This window comes from Oncorhynchus kisutch, linkage group LG5, assembly GCF_002021735.2.
Source record: "Oncorhynchus kisutch isolate 150728-3 linkage group LG5, Okis_V2, whole genome shotgun sequence".
NCBI classification, from domain to species: Eukaryota; Metazoa; Chordata; class Actinopteri; order Salmoniformes; family Salmonidae; genus Oncorhynchus; species Oncorhynchus kisutch.
In genome coordinates, this window is record NC_034178.2 from 54,107,582 (window position 1) to 54,131,072 (window position 23,491).

General features: G+C 42.8%; 1 protein-coding gene across 4 annotated transcripts in view; it reads left to right on the forward strand.

Annotated features, from left to right (window-relative positions):
- Positions 1 to 23,491, forward strand: part of LOC109891254 (CUGBP Elav-like family member 4) — a 109,993-nt gene that overhangs the window by 77,251 nt on the left and 9,251 nt on the right. For 2 of the 4 annotated variants that reach the window (XM_031825400.1, XM_031825401.1), the window contains exons 3-8: positions 9,740 to 9,788; positions 17,675 to 17,803; positions 18,754 to 18,854; positions 19,081 to 19,221; positions 22,662 to 22,803; positions 23,007 to 23,159. In XM_031825400.1, coding sequence (XP_031681260.1) covers positions 9,740 to 9,788; positions 17,675 to 17,803; positions 18,754 to 18,854; positions 19,081 to 19,221; positions 22,662 to 22,803; positions 23,007 to 23,159 — 715 coding nt within the window. The remainder of the gene's footprint in view (positions 1 to 9,739; positions 9,789 to 17,674; positions 17,804 to 18,753; positions 18,855 to 19,080; positions 19,222 to 22,661; positions 22,804 to 23,006; positions 23,160 to 23,491) is intronic. The other 2 variants (XM_031825402.1, XM_031825403.1) reach the window with 1 other exon arrangement.

Sequence of the window (23,491 nt, forward strand, 5' to 3'; positions counted from 1 at the left end):
ATAACCACCTTGAGCAGAAAATAATGTTTATCTGACTTTTCTATGTATTTGTTAGCATTTACAATGGAAGTAAGTCGATAGTTCAGTTAAGGGAATGCAAGAATGTCTAACATATTGGAATTAGTAGTATACATCAGAGTGAGAGAAGGTTTGACCCTTGACTTTTCCCAGGGTTCATTATAAATGCACCGGACCGGACCAATCCTGGAGATTTGCGTTCTGATAACGTTCCCTCCTTCTGTAGACATGCTAGACGTTGTAGAGATATTGACGGATGCAATTTAAGGGTCCTATGAGCCTTGGTAAAACGTAGTGCAATATATAGAGAATAGGGTGCTATTTTGGACACACACTAAGATAATTTTCTCCCTTTCGTTTCCTTTCTTTGGCTGGCCTCGCCACGTCCTCCGAAGGTGTCCACAAACTAAGTCCAAGTCAATTTAGTAAATTAAGATGCAGGGAGGGAAGTGGTGGTGGGCCTGCTAACGTTACATCCTACCTCGGGGGGGACAGACATATTTCAGCTTTGTTCAAAGGGCAAATTAGGAGCCGCCGGTTTAATTTCAGCAGTGCCAGCGTCCTCCTCTGTCTCTTTTCTTTCTCATTCTCTGTCCCAGGTATTGCATTTGGAATGATTGAAGTTTTAAAATGATTCTAATCATTCTTATGTGGGACTGAGAAGACAGTGGTGTGCTGCTCATTAAGGAGCCCTGTTGTTAGAGGGGTGAATAGCTGAAGCGGTGGAATTGAATAAAGGCAGGAATGTGGGAAGTGGAAAAAGAGCAGATGAGAGATAGAGAAGTGTGATTGACAGATGCACTTGTCTGTCCTTGACACTTTCCAAGGGTGGAGGACCTTTTCTAAGGGAACAACAAAGTTCCACACTTAAAGAGAGTCTCTGTGAGTTGCTTTCAACACAGACTAAATTACAGTGATTCAATTGCAAAAGTATTATGGTAATGAGAGTGTTTGATGTGTGGGAGAGGGAAATTTCTCACCTATAGTTATCCTCTGAAGTTTGAGCGGGTGGTGATGGCTTACTGAAAGAATCACTGTTGTTTCTTAGTCAAAGCATTACAGGCAGATTTGTCAGTATGACACTCCCCTCCTCCTCCATGTTCTGTATTAAATCAGCCAGGGAGAGAGAAGGGTGAGAGCAGTCATGAGTCTGTGTCTGGGTTGTCTGTGTGCAGGTGTTTGTGTATGTCTCAGGATGCTTGGTTTTAGTGAGGAGTTTGAGAAGTGTATTATCATGTGTGTCTGATCTCTTTGTTGCATACTGTTGCGTGTGTGCACGCACTTAATCATGACTGTGTGCATGTGTGTATCCATGCATAATTGTGTTTACTCCAGCCAGAGAGAAGGAAGTTCCCTGCTATAGAGATGACTTACAGCCGTAAATTGTCCCTACGGTCCTAGGCCTCAGATCTGCCCTCCCTTTCTGAAAGTAACACTTCAGCATTCTGTCTCCAGGACTGGAGGAAGGGGGGGGGGGATAGGGAGAGAGAAGGAGGCGGAGAGGGAGAGAAAGATAAGTCAGTCTAAATTATAGAACTATGCATCCCCCCACTCTCCCGAGGTGCCGATGGTCCAGGGTCAGGGAGTTAAGAGAGAGATGGAGGTTGAATATTACATAACTCTTGCAGGCGTTACTCTGTCATTCTTGACATGGATGGCACCTTATTGGTAGATTAAGTTTATAAATTGCCTGTGGGACAGTGGATGCGCATTGATAATTCTAATGGAACTGTTAACAGGCATTACCCAGGGATTGTGGTGAATAACTCGGCATCCAGGATTCCAAAAACCTGTTTTGCTATTACATATCTTTAACTGTTGATCATTTAGCAGACTCTCTTATCCAGAGTGACTTTTACAGGAACAATTAGGGTTAAGTGCCTTGCTCAAGGGCACATAAACCGATTTTTCACCTATTCGGCTTTGAACCACTGACCTTTCGGTTACTGGCCCAACGCTCTAAACCTCTAGGCTTCCTGCCGCCCACACACTACAACCCCGACACACAGTTGTCTCTCTGTCTCTGGATGTTAGAGTGAGCGAATGGAGGGTGTGGTACTGGACTGTCAGTCACCATGCCCTTGTACTGCTCCTCACACTACCACAGAGAGGAGACAGGAGAGAAAGAGAGAGGATGTGTATGTGCTTGTGTGTGTGTGAGAGAGAGCGAGAGACTGAGAAAATGTGAAGTGTTTGTGTGTGTGTGTGCAGGGAATGCTTTGGATGACAACACAATACAGAAATACCCAAATTAACTAAAGCCCACTCTCTCTACCTCAGTGACCACTAGACAGAGGAAAAAGAGAGGGAGGGAGGAAGAGAGATTTTGCCAAGTTCCAAATCTGACAGCTTTTGAACTTGTTTTTCATTTCTTATTCATTAGATAAGTAAAAGCAAATCCAGTGATGGCACGCTGCTGCTGCTGTAGCTTGATTTATGTCCACTTCTGGGGAAAGAAAGGAGAATTTATGGCTTTCTCGTGTCACCTAATCTACGCTGCAAAGCCTATGCATTCTGTTGCAGTGGGTTTAGAAAGAGGCTCTGGAAATACTCAACACCCTCTCTTTCTCTCTCACACACAGGCACACGTGCACATAAACACCTCTTTTTGCCCTTAACCTTTTGCCCACCAATTTCCCTTCTGTCTTATTCTCTGTCTGCTCTCCTTCTCCCTCCTTCTTCTCCCCCTCCCTCTTCTCCTCCCTCTTCTCCTCCCTCTCCTCCTCCTCCTCCTCCTCCCTCTCCTCGATCTCTCCCTCCTCCCTTTCTTCCTCCCTCTTCTCCTCCTTCTCCCTTCTTACTCCCTCTCCTTCTTCTCCTCCCTCTTCCTCTCCTCCCTGTCCTCCTTCCTCTCCTCCTACCTCTCCCTCTCATCCTCCCTCTCCTTCTTCTCCTCTCTCGCCTTCTCTCCCTCTCCTTCTCCTTCCTCATCTTCTCTTCCTCCCTCTCCTTATCCTCCCGACGCCTCTCCTCCTTCCTCCCGCTCTCCTTCTCCTCCTCACCCCCTCATCTCCCTGTCCTCCCCCTCTCTCTCCTCCTCCCTCTCCCTCTCCTCCTTCTCCTCCTCCCTCTCCTCCTTCTCCTTCTCCCTCTCCTCCTTCTCCTCCTCCCTCTCCTTCCTTCTCCTCCTCCCTCTCCTTCCTTCTCCTCCTCCCTCTCCTTCTTCTCTTCTCCTCCTCCCTCTCCTTCTTCTCCTTCTTCTCCTCCCTCTCCTTCTTCTCCTCGCCTCCTCCCCCTCCTTCTCCTCGCCTCCTCCCCCTCCTTCTCCTCGCCTCCTCCCTCTCCTTCTTGTCCTCGCCTCCCCCCTCTCCTTCTTCTCCTCGCCTCTTCCCTCTCCTTCTTCTCCTCGCCTCCTCCCCCTCATCCTACTTCTCCTTCTCCCTCTTCTTCTTCTCCCTCTCCACCACTTTCTGCCTTTCTTATATAGACCCTCGCTTTTTATAGTGTCTCCTATAATCACCATGTCAACGTCAGAGGCTGTTGATTGCCTGCATACTGTATGTCTAATTATATAGCGATCAGTGTGTGTGTTCATGTGCCTGTGTTTCATCAGATCATGTATTACATACGAGATATCAACAGCTTGCATAAGAGCAATCCATGTGTGTTGCAGAGTTATTCTCAACAAACAACACATCTGTACGTTCTATTATTATCTAACTGTAATATGATACTGGTTGCATTTCAAATGTGTTTGAAGGCTAAATGAACTGCTGTTGTCACAAACTCTGATGCATTTTTTTGTCAGACAGACAAAATTAAAGGCAAATGTACTGTATATTTAAAAAAATGTATATTTTGTATGTATATTTATTTGGATGGTCCCCTGTAAATGGTCTCTAGTTGCTTAAACTATCGACAAACTGTAACTTGAAAAGAAAGAGAGAAGACATAAACAGAGATAGAGATAGATTGGTGTGAAACAGTTGAAAGAAAGGATGTGGGAAGAGGAGTGAAGACTAGTCTGTAGCCTGCTGAACACATAGCTGATGGAGACAAAGAGAAATCAGCCACAGAAGACGTGATTGCTTGAGATTTTCCCAGTCTTTTTTTCTGCCCAGCATTTGAAACTGCTTGTGCCTTGACACCCAGTATTATTTCATGTGAGTCCTTTTAAGATGAATGTATTCTAGAAAGAGGGAAGGACTGTCAAGGAAATGAATTGTTAAGGATTGCAGGCTGTGAACTCTAAATAATGTAAACATACAATGCAGATGTTTATATCTCAACATCAAATAATTTATCGATAACAATTATGTAACTTACTGTGATTGTTTTCAATTAAAATAGTCAAAAAGAAACTAAATAGCTTCTTAGCAAAGATAATAATTTAGCTAGGACTGTCTGAGGAAAACTGTAAACTAGCTGTTATTGGCAGAGAGGTTTTGAAACTCTTTCTTATTGGTCTGTTAACAAATTTACCACATGGTGATGTCAACAGGCAGGTCAAAACTCCATCCCACCATAACAGCCTGGAATTTTAGGTGGTCTTTTCAAACAGCTCTTTCACTGAAAGGGCATTATCATCATTTGCACAACTTCACAGTATTATTCCAACCTGTAGAAATATATATAAAACACAGGAAAATAAGGTTTTGACAGCACTGAGCCTTTTTTAATTGATCGGACGGAAAACCGAATGCTAAAAATCTTAATTATAAAGTGTGTGTGTGTGTGTGTGTGTGTGTGTACCCTGAACAGCACGGCTTCTTATCAGTGATGCAGCGTCTGACCATATCACAGTTAGAGTAGCCGACTGGCTGCAGGAGCCAAGAGAAGCACAGATTGTGCCAATTCATCTTGATGGTTTTTTATTTAGCATTTGTTTTGCTTCCTCCCATGTGACTGACTTTCTACTCAATACATGGCCAAACAACTAGGTCTTGAAGAATTGTTCTCTCCTCTCCCATATGTATGAGATGTGAAAGAAAAGGACTTGTCCTGTCTTACTATAGTGAGGAGGGGTGTGAGAGGAAGGGAGAATTGTTAACACTTTACTTTACAATCCTGGCACAGATAGTAGTTAGAAAACAACAGTAACAATTGATACTTTCTGGCTGTTTTTATTTATTTCTTAGTCAATTCAATTGGTAAATTGCCACCACAGTGTGTGTGGTATCTGTGAGGTTTGGAATTAAACAGAGCAAAAATACACATTTGTTTTGATGGCCAATACAATTGTATGTTATGTTAAAGCATCAAATGGTAGTTATTGGTAATAGTAATGTCATAACATTATGCAATTTCTAAGTAAACACCAGTTACATTGAAGACTGTAATAAAAGACTACTGCTACTATCTGAGGAAGGAATATGAAAGTAAAGCAAGTCTCATTCTCACTAAGAATTTCAAGCAGTGCTCTCTCATTTTGTTGAGGAAATGACCTCTCCTCCAGTGTTAGACTTTCTCCTCAATGTGATTCACTTTTATCTTATTGCTATGATTAAAACACAGTTGTCTGTGTGTCAGTGGAGGCTCCTCAGAAAAGGAAGGGGAGGACCATCCTACTCAGTGAATAAAAAAAATAAAAAAGTGAAATATTAAAAAAGTTAACATTTTTAGATAAAACTATACTAAATACCTGATTAAAAAACACTGGTTTGCAAGGAATTCTGATCATGGATGCTGATCGTGAAACAGCAGAGGGAGCACGCCCCTATCCACATCGACGAGACCGCAGTGGATAACGTGTTCATCGGCGTAAACATCACTGACAATCTGAAATGGTCCAACCATACAGACAGTGTGGTGAAGACGGCGCAACAGCACCTCTTCAACCTCAGGAGGCTGAAGACATTTGGCTTGGCCCCTAAGACCCTCACAAACTTTTACAGATGCACAATTGAGAGCTTCCTGTCGGGCTGTATCACCGCCTGGTACTGCAACTGCACCGCCTGCAACCGCAGGGCTCTCCAAAGGTTGGTGCGGTATGCCCAACACATCTCCGGGAGCACACTGACTGCCCTGTAGGACACCTACAGCACCCGATGTCACAGGAAGGCCAAAAAGATCAATAAGTACATCAACCACCTGAGCCACAGCCTGTTCAACAGTCAATCTGACTGTTAAATAGCCATCACTAACAGGCTACCACCCGGTTACTCAACCCTACACCTTAGAGGCTGCTGCCCTATGTACATAGACATGGAATCACTGGCCACTTTAATAATGGAACACTAGTCACTTTAGTAATGTTTACATACTGCTTATGTATGTATTTACTGTATTCTATATGTATTTACTGTATTCTATTCTACCTTATTGTGGTCAATGCCACTCTGACATTGCTCGTCCTAATATTTATATATTTCTTAATTCCATTCTTTTACTTTTAGATTTGAGTATTGTTGTGAATTGTTAGATACTACTGCACTGTTGGAGCTAGGAACACAAGCATTTCGTTGAAATAACATCTGCCAAAAACGTGTATGTGACCAATAACATATTATTTTATTTTAATGTCTACTGAGGCTTCAACAGCCCCCTCTAGGCTAGCACCATGGTGTAGCCAGAGGACAGCTATTTTCCGTCCTCCTCTGGAACATTGACTTCAATACAAAACCTGGGAGGCTCATGGTTCTCACCCCCTTCCAAAGACTTACAAAGTTATTATGACGACTTCCGGAGGACGTCCTCCAACCTATCAGAGCTCTTGCTTTGTGAACTAACATCTTGTCCATCCAATCAAAGTGTCAGTGAATGAATCTATTACTGAAAGCACAAGCTACAGCTAGCTTACACTGTAGTGCATAAAGTATGCTAAGTATGCTGAGTAGTTGACTCAAAGCGCGAGAAAGACAATAGTTGAAATATTTTGAACAAATTATTTTCTTCAAAACATTAAGGACAAGCAGCTGAGAGAGCTAGCTGTATTTCATTTTTTTTTCTTAGTTTACCTTTCACTTACTTTAAGCTAATGCAGCTAATTTAGCCTACTCAACAGCCTGACTAAACCAGAGAGGAATGCTTTTTATGTTAGCTGACTAAGGCTATCCAACACGGCATCCTTTTCAAGTCAAGGTAAGCTTTCGGTTTTATTAATTTATTGCCATCGGGGGCACTCCGGTGAGACTGCTAAACTGCTTTCTGTACACTGTACTGCGTGATTGTACACATGGATTGCATTATAGGTACTAACGCGTTAGTTCTAGTTTGTTGACTAACTTTAATATGGTCACAGGGATGTAGGTTGTGTAGTGGTTTGGCTTAGAGAGATTTTTGCACCTGGTCATAGACAGCAAAGGGGAAAAAGTGAGAGGAGGAGAGCGCAAATATACGAGAAGCAAAGTAATGATGCAGTATGTGCCTGTGCGGTGATCACGGATGTATTCATTCCACCGATTCTGTTGCAAAACATTTCTTAAACGGAAGCAAATGGAACAAGGAGGGACCACTCTGAATTTATCCAATATAAACTTTTGTTTTAGACTAATGTTTACACCCGATATCAGCTAGATGCAGGTAAGAGTGTACAAGGCGGTATTGAATGTGTCTGTCACCTTGATTACTCCTATTTGTCTTTCAACCTGTGCGCGCGCCTATGTTATAAACTTTAATTTCTTGGTTAGGTTGTAGCAAAATCCGAGTATCATGTAGCCTTAACCTATCGATGTTACATTGAACGTGTGTGTGTTTGTGTGAGAGGAGAGGGAGACTGGGGAGAGCTGGAACGATGTGCCACATAGGGGAAAGAGGGAGAGAAGTGTCTGTGTGTGTGTGTGCGCAACACCAGCGGACTGACTGTAATCTCATGTGTTCTGCAAGGCCAAACTAACAGAGCTGCTGCAGCACTGGAGCAACAATGGGCTGAGCTCTGTGTGTGTAGCAGGAGGACGAGAATGTTCCCGGGCAAGGTGTTGTTGGTGTGTGTGTGTGTGTGTGTGTGTGTGTGTGTGTGTGTGTGTGTGTGTGTGATTGAAGCATAGAATTCTCAACTCACAAGAAAACAGTACAAAGTCTGTTTCTCACTAAGATACCGTGGGTGGATGTGCAAATGTGTATGAGTGCCTGAGTGTATGTTTGTACATGCGTGTGAATGTGGGTGCATTTAATGGTGCTCCTTTGTGTGAATTTGAGGTGGAGATAGTATTTTCTGTCTCAGGGAAGTGTATAGTGGGGAGGTAGAGAGTTGTAGGCTGTTGTGCTTGATGCATAATGTTGCTCAATGCTACCATCTAGCTGTGACTTCTGTTAGTCCCACTTATTTCTCTGTCACTCCTAGCCCTTTTTCTCTATTTGCTCTCTCTCTCTCGTTGTCTTTGTCTCTCCACCACCCTTTCCCAATAGCCCTCTCTCCACACCTCCCTCTCTCTTTCACTCTCTATCTCTCTCTTTCACTCTCTATCTCTCTCAATATCAGCAGCCAGAGTGATATAAATAATGCATCAAAACACATTAAAAACATTTACTGGTGATGAATGAGGAGGGAGAATGGGGGACTGGGCCTTAAAAGAAGGAGTGTTATAGTGCATTGGGAGATTTAGCAGACCTGGACCTTTTACACTGAGGAAGAGATGGTAAAAAGACAGTAATATACCAAAGTGTTCCCCTAATATTGTCAGCCTCTAGTAGTTTACTGGTCGTTTACTTTAGAGCAAAACATGGCTTTATTGAGCTCCATCTCATCCAGAGTGCTGCCTAGTCCACTAACCACTGATTTCATTCATTAAGGTGTAGCACTCAGCAGTGTTTTGGTTAGTCTGTACATTGTAAATGCAACAAAGTGGAAGAATTGCAGAACCATGAAGCATGCATCCTTTCATACACTACCTGATAACACGCACACACACACACACACACACACACACACACTTCTTTCCCCTATGTGGCACATCGTTCAAGCTCTCCCCAGTCTCCCTCTCCTTCTTGCTCTCACTCCCCCCCTTCTCTGCTTCCCTCTCCCTCCCTCACTTCCTCTCTCCCCTCTCTCTATTACTCCCCTCTTCCCTCCCCCTCTCTCTCCCCTTCCCTCCTGGCAGTGTGGCGATTGGCATTATTAAAAATTGATTGGCAGCGAGCATTTTGTGGCTTGCATGTATTACTGAGCCGGAGAGCAGTGGGAAAGCAGCCAGAATTGACAGACAGGCAGTGGAGGAATGGAAGGATGACTGTAAAGGAGGAAGGAAATGAGGGGTGAAAAGTAAGAGTGTAAAGGAGGAATGAAATTAGAAGTGCAAAGGAGGAGTGTAGGGGGAATGGAAAGAGGAATGGAAAAGGGTGACAAGGCCTTATATGAGAACTGGGTGTCTAGATTAGATGGACAGAGAGACAAGCAGACAGGCAGAAAGTTAGACCTAGTCAGAATTATTCAAATGTACAGGTCTCTGTAATGAGGCCTGGGTGAACTGCAATGTACTTGAACAGAGCTTGCACACATCCTCTCCCTTTCTCTTTCCATCCTTCATCCCTCTCTCTAAATTACTGAACCTGTACTATCAAATCTCAAAGGTTGTCCTTCTCTCCCAACCTACACAATTACATCTCAAAACATATTTACAAGTATTGTTACTTATTTGCCAACGCTGTCAATGACATTTAGGAAATGGTGTGCAGCTTTATCTTCTTTTTAGGTAAGCAATCCTAACATCTCCCTCTCTCTCTCTCTCTCTCTCTCTCTCTCTCTCTCTCTCTCTCTTGTCTCTGTCTTCTCTTCCTTACTTTCTTTCTTTCTCTTACCCTCCTACCCTCTCTATTCTCAATCTCTCTCTCTCTCCCTCTCCAGATGAACAGGCCTATCCAGGTGAAGCCTGCGGACAGCGAGAGTCGAGGAGGTAGTGCTCCACTTCTTTAAACATAGTTGCCGACCGTCCCACATCACTGGCACCATTACCCCTCTCTGGCCTAGACAAGCACACACGCAAATCAGAGGAGGCTGGTGGGAGGAGCTATAGGAGGATGGACTCATTGTAATGGCTGGAATGGAATAAAAGGAACAGTATCAAACACATTAAACATATGTAAATCACATGCTTGACTCTATTCCGTTTCAGACATTACAATGAGCCTGTCCTCCTCCTATAGCTCCTCTCCTCTTTAGATGTTTGTCTTATTCTTTTTTTTTCATGCATAACATATTTAGTTGTGAATTAATCATACACAAGTTTGAGAGTTTTGAATAGCATCAGCTAGAGAGAGTGAAGGGGTCAGTCAACTATGGCCTTTTAAAAGTCAATCATTATCTCAGTAACTTTCATTTTCTTAAAAGGACTCACACACAAACACATACGGTACACACACACATGGGCCACTGATTAACCAGTTCAAGATAACATTCTTCCAGTGCAGCGAGAATTTTTGTTTTTGTTTCATACTGTAACATATTTCTGCCTGCAACATAACATGAATAAACATTGTTGTATGAGAGAGAGAGAAAAATAGAGAATGGCGGAGGAGAGGAGAGTGGGAGAAGAAGAGAGAAAAATAGAGTGTGAGGGAACCATTTTTAGAAAGAGAGATAAAGAGGTAGAGCAAATGAGGAGAGCGAGGGAGAAAGAGAGAGAGTTACTGAGGGATTGCATGACTTCCTCCCTGTTTATTCTGGTCCTCTAACTGTGATTGATGGAGCTGGGGAGACAAGAGAGAAACAATCAGTGGATGAGCTGGAGAAGGATTCTTACTTCTCTCCCTCTCTCTTCCTTTACCTCTCTCCATCCCTCTTGTTTCCCACCTCTCTCCCTTGCTCTTCCTCTCCCTCTCCACCTCCCTTTCCTCTACCTCTACACACCCCCCTGTTTCTCTTAGTGCCTCATTCTCAAATCCAGTCCTTGCTCCCACTGCTAGTTTTCATTCTTCCCCACTAACCAGGAACTGATTCAGACCTGGGAACACAGGCCTCTCAGTTTAGGACAATGTAGTGAATGAAGCCCTTATTTAAATGGTGGTGTTACATTAGTGACCGGTTTCCTGAGCACAGATTAAGTCTAGTCCTGGACTAATACATTCTTTAAATGGAGATTCTCCATTGAGAGTTGTTTTTAATCCAGGAGTTGGGTTCATCTGTGTCAGGGAAACTGGCCCTAAAGTGAAACTCTCATCATACATTGGTTCCTATTAATTTAATTTCCAGCTGAATATTTCTGTTTGTTGTGTTACAAGTTGTTTCCCGAAGAGAGAAGTGAGAATTAATGGTGCCATCCCATGAGAACTGTGAAGGCTTCGGCCTTTAAGGAGTTTGTGTGTGTGTGTGCAACTTTTACGCCACTACATTCCTAAAAAAATATGTACTTTTTACTCCCATTCATTTTCCCTGAACTAAAAGTACTTCTTACATTTCGAAGGATCAGACAGGACAGCAATATGGTCAAATTCACTACCTACATGTGTGGGAATTTGCCAACCTACAGTACCAGTCAAAAGTTTGGACACACCTACTCATTCATGGGTTTTTTGTTATTTTTTACAATTTTCTACATTGTAGAATAATAGTTAAGGCATTACATAATTAAATAACACATATGGAATCATCTAGTTACCAAAGAAATGTTAAACAAATCAAAATATATTTTATATTTGAAATTCTTCAAAGTAGCCATCCTTTGCCTTGACGACAGTTTTGCACACTCTTGGCACTTTCTCAATCAGCTTCACCTGGAATGCTTTTCGAACAGTCTTGAAGGAGTTCCCACATATGCTGAGCACAAGTTGGCTACTGATCCTTTCCTCTGTGGTCCAACTCATCCCAAACCATCTCAATTGGGTTGAGGTCAGGTGATTGTGGAGGCCAGGTCATCTGATGCAGCACTCCAGCACTCTCGTTCTTGGTCAAATAGCCTTTACACAGCCTGGAGGTGTGTTTGGGTCACTGTCCTCTTGAAAAACAAATGATTGTCCCACAAAGCGAAAACCAGACGGGATGGCGTATTGCTGGAGAATGCTGTGGTAGCCATGCTGGTTAAGTGTGCCTTGAATTCTCAATAAATCACTGACAATGTCACCAGCAAAGCACCCCCACACCATCACACATCCTCCTACATGCTTCATGGTGGGAACCACACACGCGGAGATCATCCATTCACCTACTCTGCGTCTGACAAAGGGATGGTGGTTGGAACCAAAAATCTCACATTTGGATTCATCAGACCAAAGGGCAGATTTCCACTGGTCTAATGTCCATTGGTCGTGTTTCTTGGCCCAAGCAAGTCTATTCTCATTGGTATGGTTTATTTGCAGCAATTCGACCATGAAGGCTTGATTCACGCAGTCTCCCCTGAACAGCATTTATTTGGGCTTTAATCTGAGGTGCAGTTAACTCTAATGAACTTATCCTCTGCAGCAGAGGTAACTCTGGGTCTTCCTTTCTTTTTGCGGTCCTCATGAGAACCAGTTTCATCAAAGCACTTGATGGTTTTTGCGACTGCACTTAAAGAAACTTTCAAAGTTCTTGACATTTTCCAGATTGACTGACCATGTCTTAAAGTAATGATGAACTATCATTTCTATTTGTATGTTTGAGCTGTTCTTTCCATAATATGGACTTGCTCTTTTACCAAATAGGGTTATCTTCTGTATAGCACCCCTACCTTGTCACAACACAACTGATTGTCTCAAACTCATTAAGAAGGAAAGAAATTCCACAAATGAACTTTTAACAAGGCACACCAGTTAATTGAAATGCATTCCAGGTGACTACCTCATGAAGCTGTTTGAGAGAATGCCAAGAGTGTGCAAAGCTGTCATCAAGCGAAGGATGTCTACTTTGAAGAATATTTGTTTAAAGAATATTTGTTTAACACTTTTTTGGTTACTACATGATTCCATATGTGTTATTTCATAGTCACTAAAAACTAAAAACCCTGAATTGAGTAGGTGTGTCCAAACTTTTGACTGGTACTGTAGGTTGGCATTTATTGTCATGAATCTTGCCCTGGAGGCAGCTCTGCACAGTGATCACTTACTGGCATATCCTCACAGGGCCGGCGGCAGAATTAATCAGTTGGAGGAGCATGTGATTTCTTTAGGCGGGCACGTTTTTTTTCCCAGGGACCTACTATAATTGTTTTAATGGATGTTATAGTAAAGACCATAGGTCGGCTCCTGAGTTTGAAGTTTGGGGAAGCTTACAATTTATCCTAGCATTTCTACCGATCTGCGTGCCAGTTATGATTATTTTTATATGATCATTTTAATTTCATTTTAATAAAGTTTTTGTTTCTCAAAATCATTGTCAAGTGGTTAATCATAAAAAGCTGAATTTTAAAGATAAAATTCAACTAATGCTAGAGCACCAGTCTCTGCCATATGGACACATTGATACACCGTGATCCAATGGCAACCAAAGAAATTAGCGCATATAACTTACATCGTCAACTAAGTAAAATACATGGGCCTAACGCCTACAAATAAAAACAGTAAAAAATATCATGATGAAAATTCATGAATTTCTCTACTCCACTTGTCTGCCCCCCTTTCTATCTGTCTTGACTTGAGCTATCGCTAGTGAAGTGCAACATAAGCTACCAAACCAATTGGATCCTCACCAAAGCTGTCACTCGCTAACTTGCAACATTGTATCAACTAGCCTATTCCGGGCCCTCAGTTCACTGGAGACCTGGTGATTATCGAGGCTGGGAAAGTGTTGGAAAGATTTCCCAAAGACTGTGAGGAACTATTATTATTCGCAATGATGTTTAAAAAAACAGTCTTTGTGGTATTACTGCGAAGCTCAGCTTATTATTGGTGGATGTGGTGAGTTAAGACAATCAGAAATTAGACATCCCAAGTGGGCACTCCTACATTTGCGCACAGCCTAGGCCTCCAAAGGGTGCTCAGGCGCGCTCTCCCTTATTAAAGTTATCAGAATAGATAAACCATGCTCACATGGATCAGTCCAACAAAAGACAATTAACAAATTGACAAAACTCATAAATGATGGCTATGAAATAATCCAATGCTTGTTTCTCACAAGTGTAGCCGGTTGTGAACTCTGCAAACAATGTTTTACTGTAATTAATACATGCATTAATGGTACATTTACTAGGCCTACTGGTGACATATGTAATGGGGAATTTATAAAAAATTAACAATCAAAGGCCAAACAATTCACACAATGAATGCGCAATAATTTTCGGGAGACAGCTGAGAGCATTCTGGAGAGATGCTTATCTTTGCCACACACTCCTCCCCTTTTTAATTTTAAATTATACTCAAGATACATTATCTTCACACATATTTTAGAAGCCTTTCAATGACAGTCGCAAGTGAATAATCTGCTAGGCCTATTGCCACACAGACTGCCCAAATTGCAGGCTTACCAATAAAATAGTCATAGGCATATGCACCTGTGATTTGAAACAATCTTCAGCTATTTTTTTTAAGAAGCTAATGATCCTCTGTGACTAAGTCATGCTCTCTGGTGTAGGATTTATAATGATTTTTTTTAGACAGGAGTAATATCATATAATTTTGGCAAAACATAATTTTACTTAAGGGGAAGGGAAGCCAGCATCCGAACAGTGCACTGTGCACCCGTCAACTTTCCTTCCCAATTTTGCAAGTGCAGAGATCTGTATACACAGTGGCGGAACTAGAGTTTTCTACATGGGGTGGCCAGGGGGTGGCCATGGCTACTTCAGGGGTCCATAGACCATGACAGAACATTTGTGTGTAACCCTAACCTGGCATCTAAGGAGCATGAATGAATCCTATGATTGCTGATTAGAGGTAGAAGTGATAATTCACTTAACCCGGAGTTCTTCAGTGTGGCAGAGAGTGTGGTCCAAAAGGGAAGAATTCTTTAACATACTATAAATAGTCAGTGTCTCTACCTCAGAGCTGCAGCTCAATTTCTCTCTTGTGGGTCACTCTGTTTTCACTCTGTTTTCATGAATATATAATCTGGGTCTATAAGTGTTGAACATCCAAAATATTTTCAGAAAATAAAGATTATGCTCCAAGGAGATAAGATACATTGCATAGTTTATTTATTTAAAAAAATATTTACAAGAAAACACACTGCAATTTGACATACCAGGTATCAAGTAGAATTGGACTTGAACATTTTTTATAATTTTGGTGCCCATCAATATTACAAACTTACAGTATCATATTTATGCTCATATATATTATGTTAACTAACAGCAAATACATTTTTTGGAATTGGCCTAATCAAGATCAAATTAAATCTGTGTGAGATGATACCCTTTGGATTTATCATTTTAGAATGTCAGTGTACTAGCTAGTACATAGTGCAGGTTTTAATCATGACCAGAGGGACCGCCTGAGTGCCAAATTATCCTAGGTAGATTTAAAACAGCATAATTCTGCGGTTCTGGTGAGAACTGGCAAAAATTTTCACATATTCATCCATGTTGAGGGATCGTGCCCTCCTTGACTCAACACTGAGGATTCCGAGGTGACTTAACCTGTCATCAACCATTGTTGTCCTAAGGTGGGTTTTAATCCATTTTAAATAGCTCATGGAAGACCTCTTTATAAGGTTCTAGAAACACAACAAAGTCAAGGAGAGTAGACGGTCTGTCCCTTCCACTTTTCTCTCTCCTATCAAGAAGCCGCTTGGTTTGATGAACCTCATGTTTGAGGTCCTCTAAATCTGACTCAAATGTCTGAGCAAAGGCAAAAAGAGGCTCCTCATTCAAGAATGTTGTACTCTTTGGGTTGAGAGACTGGACCCCTTGCATTATCTCGCAATTCCTATTTGAAAAATGCCTCGTTGCAGCCCAGCTGTGAGACTCAAGCACCTGATAAAAGATAGCTCTTTGGAATCTCTTCAACCTCTTTCCATAGTTCTCCATAGTAACCCTCACTTCTGTAGTCCTGTGATGTGTCTGTAAGGGCACCTATAGCCCTTGCTAGGTTAAGAGAGCTTGATTGGAGCATGTCAGAAAGACATTTGGCATCACCAAGCACTTTACCAAAGGTAACCAAAAGCCCTTTGAAATGTAAATCTATCTGAGAAAGAAGGCCCCTTGCCTCCACTGATCTATCACCACTATTTTCAAGTGTGATATCCTGTGCACTCTCAGAACTGCTGGAAGCCTGTACCTCAGATTACGGCATGCCATGTATCTGCATGCCCATCTTATATCCGTAAGTCTCTGTAGTTCCCTGGGCTGCTGCTGTGGATACAGCTCTTTCTGAACTGCAAGCCACTTGAGATGAATGTACAAAGTTATACAGCTTCTGCAGGAGAGCAAAAAAGTTAACTGCCTCAGGCACTGATTTTACAGCATCGACAAGAACCAAATTCAAACAATGTGCATTACAGTGCACATAAAATGCAAATCTTGCACTGTTTTAAATCTGTGCAGACACACTAGAATGATTTCCGCTCATGCCCCACAATATTTTTTCAAGGCAATCAATTATCGTTTTTGTGAGACCTGCTGCATCTAACCTTTCAGCTGACTGAAAGTGTAAAAAGCTTCTGTGGATGGCCCCATTGTAATAGTACCTCACATCTAAAGACGTGTTATTTATTTGTATTTATTTTTTGTACACATTTCGCTTATCATGGATAGATTTTGGCGAGAGTGGGCCCTCTCGCTTCGCCTCTTCCTCTCTGCTGGAACAATCTCACCAGAAAAAGCATCCGAGCGAGCAAAACAGAACCCCTCTGTCTTGCTAAATGTAACCCATGTATCTGATGCTGTCTGGACAGAAATAGTATGACATGCCATACTGTTTTTGTCCAGACAGAATCAGATACATGGTATACATATACACATACTGTTTTTGTCCAGACAGAATCAGATACATGGTATACATATACACATACTATTTCACATACATAAATCTGATTTTTATAACCCTAACCTTAACCCTAACCTTATCCACAATGTTAAACCCATATGCCTAACCCTAACCTTAAATTAAGACCAAAAAGCTGATTTTTACAACACATGCAATTTTGACTTTACAGCTAGCCCATCTAGCAAAAATAGCTTAGTTCTTCCGCCAGTGCAAGATTCATGAGAATAAATGTAAACCTGCTCAATATAATGCGTTGTTATCCCTACTGACTCTGATCTGACGGACTCACTAAACACAAAGACTGTGTTTATAAATCATGTCTGAGCCTTGGTGTGTGTCCGTACATAAAAATACAAGACAATTGTGCCATCTGGTTTATGTAATATAAGGAATATGATGTATTGCATTTACTTTTAACTTTTTCTTAAGCATGACAATCGAGTACTTTTTCCACCACTGTACTTAAATACATTTAAAACCAGATACTTTTACTCAGGTATTAATAGTATGATAATGGAGTACTTTTCCCTCCACTCTGTGTGTGTGTGTGTGTGTGTGTGTGTGTGTGTGTGTGTGTGTGTGTGTGTGTGTGTGTGTGTGTGTGTGTGTGTGTGTGTGTGTGTGTGTGTGTGTGTGTGTGTGTGTGTGTGTGTGTGTGTGTGTGTGCGTGTATGTGTGTCCTCCACCCCTGATCTCCGGGCCACACTTGTTAACATTCCCCCCTGTGCAAGGCCAGAGCCGAGATTAGTCTTGTTGACTCGGCAAGGACAGCCTGTCAGGAAGAGGCAGCAGGGAGAGCAGCCCCTTTACACACACACACACACACACACACAAATCCATGCACACTTGAACACATTCACAGACCCACTCACACTCAAACAAACCTCACACAGGCACTCACACACACGTGCACACATACCTGTTCATGACCAGTTCCTCTTTGTTTCAGAAGACAGAAAACTCTTTGTGGGCATGCTCAACAAGCAGCAGTCTGAAGACGACGTGCGATGTCTCTTCGAGTCCTTCGGCAGCATTGAAGAGTGCACCATCCTTAGAGGTCCCGATGGAAACAGTAAAGGTCAGTGTCTGTGGTTCCAGCTGTGGTTCCAGCTTCTCATCATTTTGTTATGTTCATCCTCACGCCATATCATTAAAGACATGTATTTATTTATCTATTTATTTGTATTTATTTGAGTTTGAACAATTGACACCTTGAATTAGAATCCTTGAATCCTTTCTGGCATTTATCTTTAGATGTGCAATAGCTTATGTCTGGCTAACAGTGATCCTAAAAGCTTTACCATCCTCTTCATCAGGCTCGAGGTGAAGTTTCCCCTAGGTACAGATCTAGGATCAGCTTCCCCTCCCCCAATCCTAACATGAACCATTTGTGGGAAAAATGCCAAACTGACCCAAGATCGGCGTCTAGGGGTAACTTCACCGTACACCCTTCATCAGTGCGCTTTATTGGCAGGCTTCAGTAGTAAACCTCATTAGCTTCTTCAGTGCCGCTTCATTGCTTCACTTCATTATCAGTGGGCTGACACTAATCAATAGGCTCCATCACAACTAAGCCCAATAATTACTGTATGCTTGATCATTCACAGTCATCAGTAAGCCTCATCAGTGAGCTCCTTCAGTGAGTTGAATGGGAACGATGGCATGGGGGATGCCGAATATTTGCTGTGAGCTTGATCATCTAGACTCATCACTAGGTTTAATCGATAGTAACACTTCAGTGGTAGTAAGGGTTACACTGTAAGTGTAAGCATCATCGTTAGGCTTCATCAGTTAACCTCTAATGAAAGCGGGTTTGAATGATGTGAGTATTAAACGTCTATTCCACGTTGGTTAGAAATGTAATTTCATTGAAATGACTTGGAAACAACATTGATTCAACCAGTGTGTGCCCCGTGGGTAGTGACTGACTGTCTGACTGACTGTCTTTTCTGTCTCTTTCTCACTATCTGCTTCTCTCTGTTTCTCTCTCTGTTTCTCTCTCTCTCTCTCTCTCTCTCTCTCTCTCAGGTTGTGCGTTTGTAAAGTACTCCTCTCACGCTGAAGCTCAGGCAGCTATCAGTGCACTACACGGCAGCCAGACAATGCCTGTGAGTTCAGTATTCAATATGGTGAGTGTATCAGCTAGTGTGTGTCCTTTGTATTGTGTGTGTGTATGTGTTAACATATGTACTCCTTTGCTCTCTCTCTGTGTGTGTGTGTGTGCGTGTGTGTGTGTGTGTGTGTGTGTGTGTGTGTGTGTGTGTGTGTGTGTGTGTGTGTGTGTGTGTGTGTGTGTGTGTGTGTGTGTGTGTGTGTGTGTGTGTGCACGCATGCTTACCTGCGTGTGTGTGGCAGGGTGCATCCTCAAGTCTGGTGGTGAAGTTTGCCGACACAGATAAGGAGCGCACCATCCGGCGCATGCAGCAGATGGCTGGTCAGATGGGTATTTTCAACCCCATGGCCCTGCAGTTTGGGGCCTACGGGGCCTATGCACAGGTAGGACACACCAGGGGAGAATGACTTCCCCCTCTCATTGAAGCCATGGATATTCAAGGCCGACCACGGTACTGCAGGCATAGTTAGCAGAAAACGGGATCCCCCATTATAGTGAATGGAAAAAGTGGAAATCTTCGTGGTCAATTTTAGTGTAAATTAAAAAATGTTTAGAAGACAATCATGGTACCAATAATTGCATCTAATACACCAGATGTATGTCCTTAAACTAAGCATTTTTTTTATTGCATACAGAAGAAGTTATAAGGATCATTTTGATGCTAATGGAAACCTGCAGTACCCCGGTAGGCCTTCAACTTGAATTACTTAATGAGTGGGGGTAGCACCAATGTTCGCTCTAAGCTGCCCACGTGAGCGGGCGCAGTAGCCCGAGACTGCCATGCAGCTCCCCGGTGCAGCCACACAGAATAAATATCAGCCTACACTCAACACACTCACTCAACTTTCTAGAGCAGTGTTCAGCAACCGGTCAATATTGCCCAGCATTTCTGTAAAGGGGGCCTCCCGAGTTGCGCAGAGGTCTAAGGCACTGCATCACAGTGCTAGCTGCGTCACTACAGATCCTGGTTCAATTCCAGGCCGTTTCGCAGCCGGCCGCGCCCGGAAGACCCATGAAGCAGCGCACAATTGGCCCAGCATCATCCGGGTTAGGGGAGGGTTTGGCCAACCGGTATGTCCTTGTCCCATTGTGCTTTAGTGACTCCTGCGGCGGGCCGGCCGCATGCATGCTGACACGCCAGGTGTACAGTGTTTCCTCCGACACATTGGTGCGGCTGGATTCCGAGTTAAGCGAGCAGTGTGTCAAGAAACAGTGTGGCTTGGCAGGGTCGTATTTCGGAGCACGCACATCTATTGACCTTCGCCTCTCCCGAGTCCGTAAAGTGATTTGCAGCAATGGGAGAAGACTGTAATTACCAATTGGGGAGAAAAAGGGATAAAAATAATAATAATAATAAAAAAAACAATTTCTGTAAAAACCCAATGATTTTTTTTTTATTGGTCTCGGCCTGACGGCGGTAGGTGCACCCAATTCAACTGCCCTGCGCCCCGGGGAGGTGAACTGTTGCCTTTTTTAACCATTTCATGTGTATGAAGGTAAAAACTCTGCTTTCCCGGCGGGAGAGCAAATCAAGTAGCTGCAGTGACCGTGTCTCCAGTAACGGAGCAGGCATAAAAGAAAGCTAGAGCAAAGTTTATAGTGTGAGATTTCAAAACATTTAAAACCAGACTAGAGAGAGACTGTCAATGAATACAGCAAAGAGCTACTGTTTTTATGACTGAGTTCATGTTTAAGTTCTTACTCAGCACTGTCAACACTTTCTATTCAACACTTTTAGAATCCATAAAATGTGCGTTCTTCCTATTTCCCCTCAGTGCTACAACAAGCACTGCCGCAGTAATGAATGAGGAGGAAAGTGTATCTATAGGCTTGCGTTGTTGTCATTATTAGCAGCTTGGGTCTTTTTAATATTGAGGATTATTTCACTCTGTTCAAACAGAGAGTGACAACATGAATTTGTGTATGAGGCTGAAATAATGAGGTGCGACTCAAGTTTCGCCATAAGCTGGGAGACAGTGTCCCTTTTTGGTCAGTGTCAATGAGAGCTGAGGGATGAGCGGAGGGATGTTGAGAGGCGGCACCTCAGTCTGCTGCTGTCTTCTTCCGCTGAGACTGACCATCAGATGTAGGCAACATCAGTTCAGTAAAATTAAAATTCAGTAAAAGCAATTCAAGTAAAGCCAATATGCAGTGATAATGTTTTGGGCCTATAGCTTACTGGACAAACCTCATTGCTACAGTACTGTTTTTAATTGGTTAATGTTGCATAGGCTTACATTTTTTAAGTCAGGTTAAAAAAAATCTGAGCGGTAGATCTCAGCTTGCATTTTTTGAGATTGAGATTTTTCCCTGTTAACACAATAAACGTTTCCCTTTACTGTGTCAATTTTGATCGGATCAACTCTACATGTGCACTTTAAATGCAACATTGTAGGCAGAAAGCATCAGAGTAGGATTCTATTGCATTGGCACACACAACTCTGCCCGTACTCTACACAGACCGGTGTGGCATAAACAATCAGAGCTGCAGTAGGCCTATATGCAAATAAACCATTGCCGTATATGGATCTGTGCCATTTGCTTTGAACTGGACTGTGTTTACAGTACGAGCGGTTGTGAGTAGATGCGCTTGTTTTGAGATCAAAGTCAGAGCTATATGTAGCCACATGCACATTTGTTCACATCCTTTGCTAGTTAGTGAGTTATTAGCCCAGTTATAGATCATTTGTAGTCAGCGATAGGGGAGTGATTGATTCATACAACGTGTACATTTCTAGATATCTTTGAAAAGCGAGTCAGGTGAAGAGTTCATTTTTTTCTTAAAGGGGCAGTGATGTTTTTTGAGACAGGCTTGAATACACTAAGGGTAGCATAATTTGTCTGATTCTCTGTTATAATGGAATGGGAATAATAATGCATTTTATTTTGTAAAGTGTTTTTTGCATCAAGCAACACAACAACATTTTCAGTCACCTCCATGTCTGAAGGACAATTGTATGAACAGGTTAATGTCAAGCCCTGCATGTGTTTTTCAAACGTTTCATGGAATGTACATTGAACACCACACTTTGGCTGCTACTGTAGGCTAAATGATAGAAGAGCTATTTCCATGTTAAAATGTTATGGGATGCATGTTCTCCATTGTTTTTGGTAGGCATATATTATGATCAAATAGCCACCATAGCCTATTTGGCCACTGTTAAAACTATAACTTAAAGAGTGTACAGTCTCAGTGTTCACAGTAAATGCGCGCTGTGAAAACGAGACCTGAAATTTACTCAGTGATGAAATATTTTGGAGGGAACATTGGGCAGCACTGAGCTAGCCTGCAACATCCCTTCCTGGATAAGCTCAATCTGTGCATATTATGTCTCCATGAGACGCCATTTGGCTTCAATGTGCTACTGAGTTTCACATAGGAATGAATGGTGTCACGTGATCGATGGCTGTGTCTATTCATATATACAGTAATTTACACACACACACACAAGTACGCACACACTCACACATGCACACGCACACTCACACATGCACACACACACACACAAAATAGAATATGAGCTGAAGTTTAAAAAAAAGTTACAATTGTGCAGAATAAGAAAGTCACACTCTCCATCCCTCTCTCCTGAGTGGCGGGGCGATCTAAGGCACTGCATCTCAGTGCTAGAGCCATCACTACAGACCCCGATTCCCATGGGGTGGCGCACAATTGTCCCAGCGTCATCTGGGTTAGGGTTTGACCGGGTTAGGCTGTCATTGCAAATACGAATTTGTTCTTGACTGATTTGGCTAGTTAAATAAAGGTTAAATAAAAAATAAAAAATATCTCCCTATCTCCCCCTCACTCCATCTCTCCATGCAGGTGCAGCAGCAGCAGGCAGCGTTGATGGCGTCAGTAGGGCAGGGGGGCTACCTCAGCCCCATGGCAGCCTTTGCCGCTGCACAGATGCAGCACATGGCCACCATCAACGGCCTCCCAGGGGGGCACATGACCCCCACGTCAGGTGAGGCCAGGGGTCAAGGGTTCAACTTTTCCACCTGTAAGGCAATCATATTAAGATATTATCAGCTGTCGGGTGTGGGGGGGGGCTTAGTTGTCAGTAAAAAACACCCTCAGTGGTCAGTTGTCAGACCAAACTTGTCAGTTAACTGGCCTTACAACTGACAATGTCCCTTGCTCATCTCTTTATTTATTTCTCTCTGCCAGGTGGCAGTACCCCCCCTGGTATTGGCGCCCCCACAGTGACCAGTATCCCCTCGCCCATCAGTGTGAATGGTTTCGCTGGGATGCCCCCCCATCAGACCAATGGGCAGCCCACTGCCGAAGCTGTGTATACCAACGGAATACACTCCTATCCTGGTAAGCCACCTCAAACCACCCATCCACCTACCACAAACATTCAGCACCACATACACTGCAGAAAACACATACTTGCTGACAAAATAACACACACTCGCTGTGATACACGTGTAGAGCAGCCCCCGTGACTCTTCATTTCACTGTATGAAGAATTTCTTCTGTGTAGCCTTAGGAATTCAGCATTCTCTGTGCTGATCTTGTCAACCCCCATTGTCTCACCACTGAGAAGCAGATGATGTAGGTATCGCTCCACAGCTAGTCAGGAACAAATAAAAGAAAGAACAATGAATCTAAGACCCTTTAATAAGCATCTGAGTTGTTTGGATTCAGCA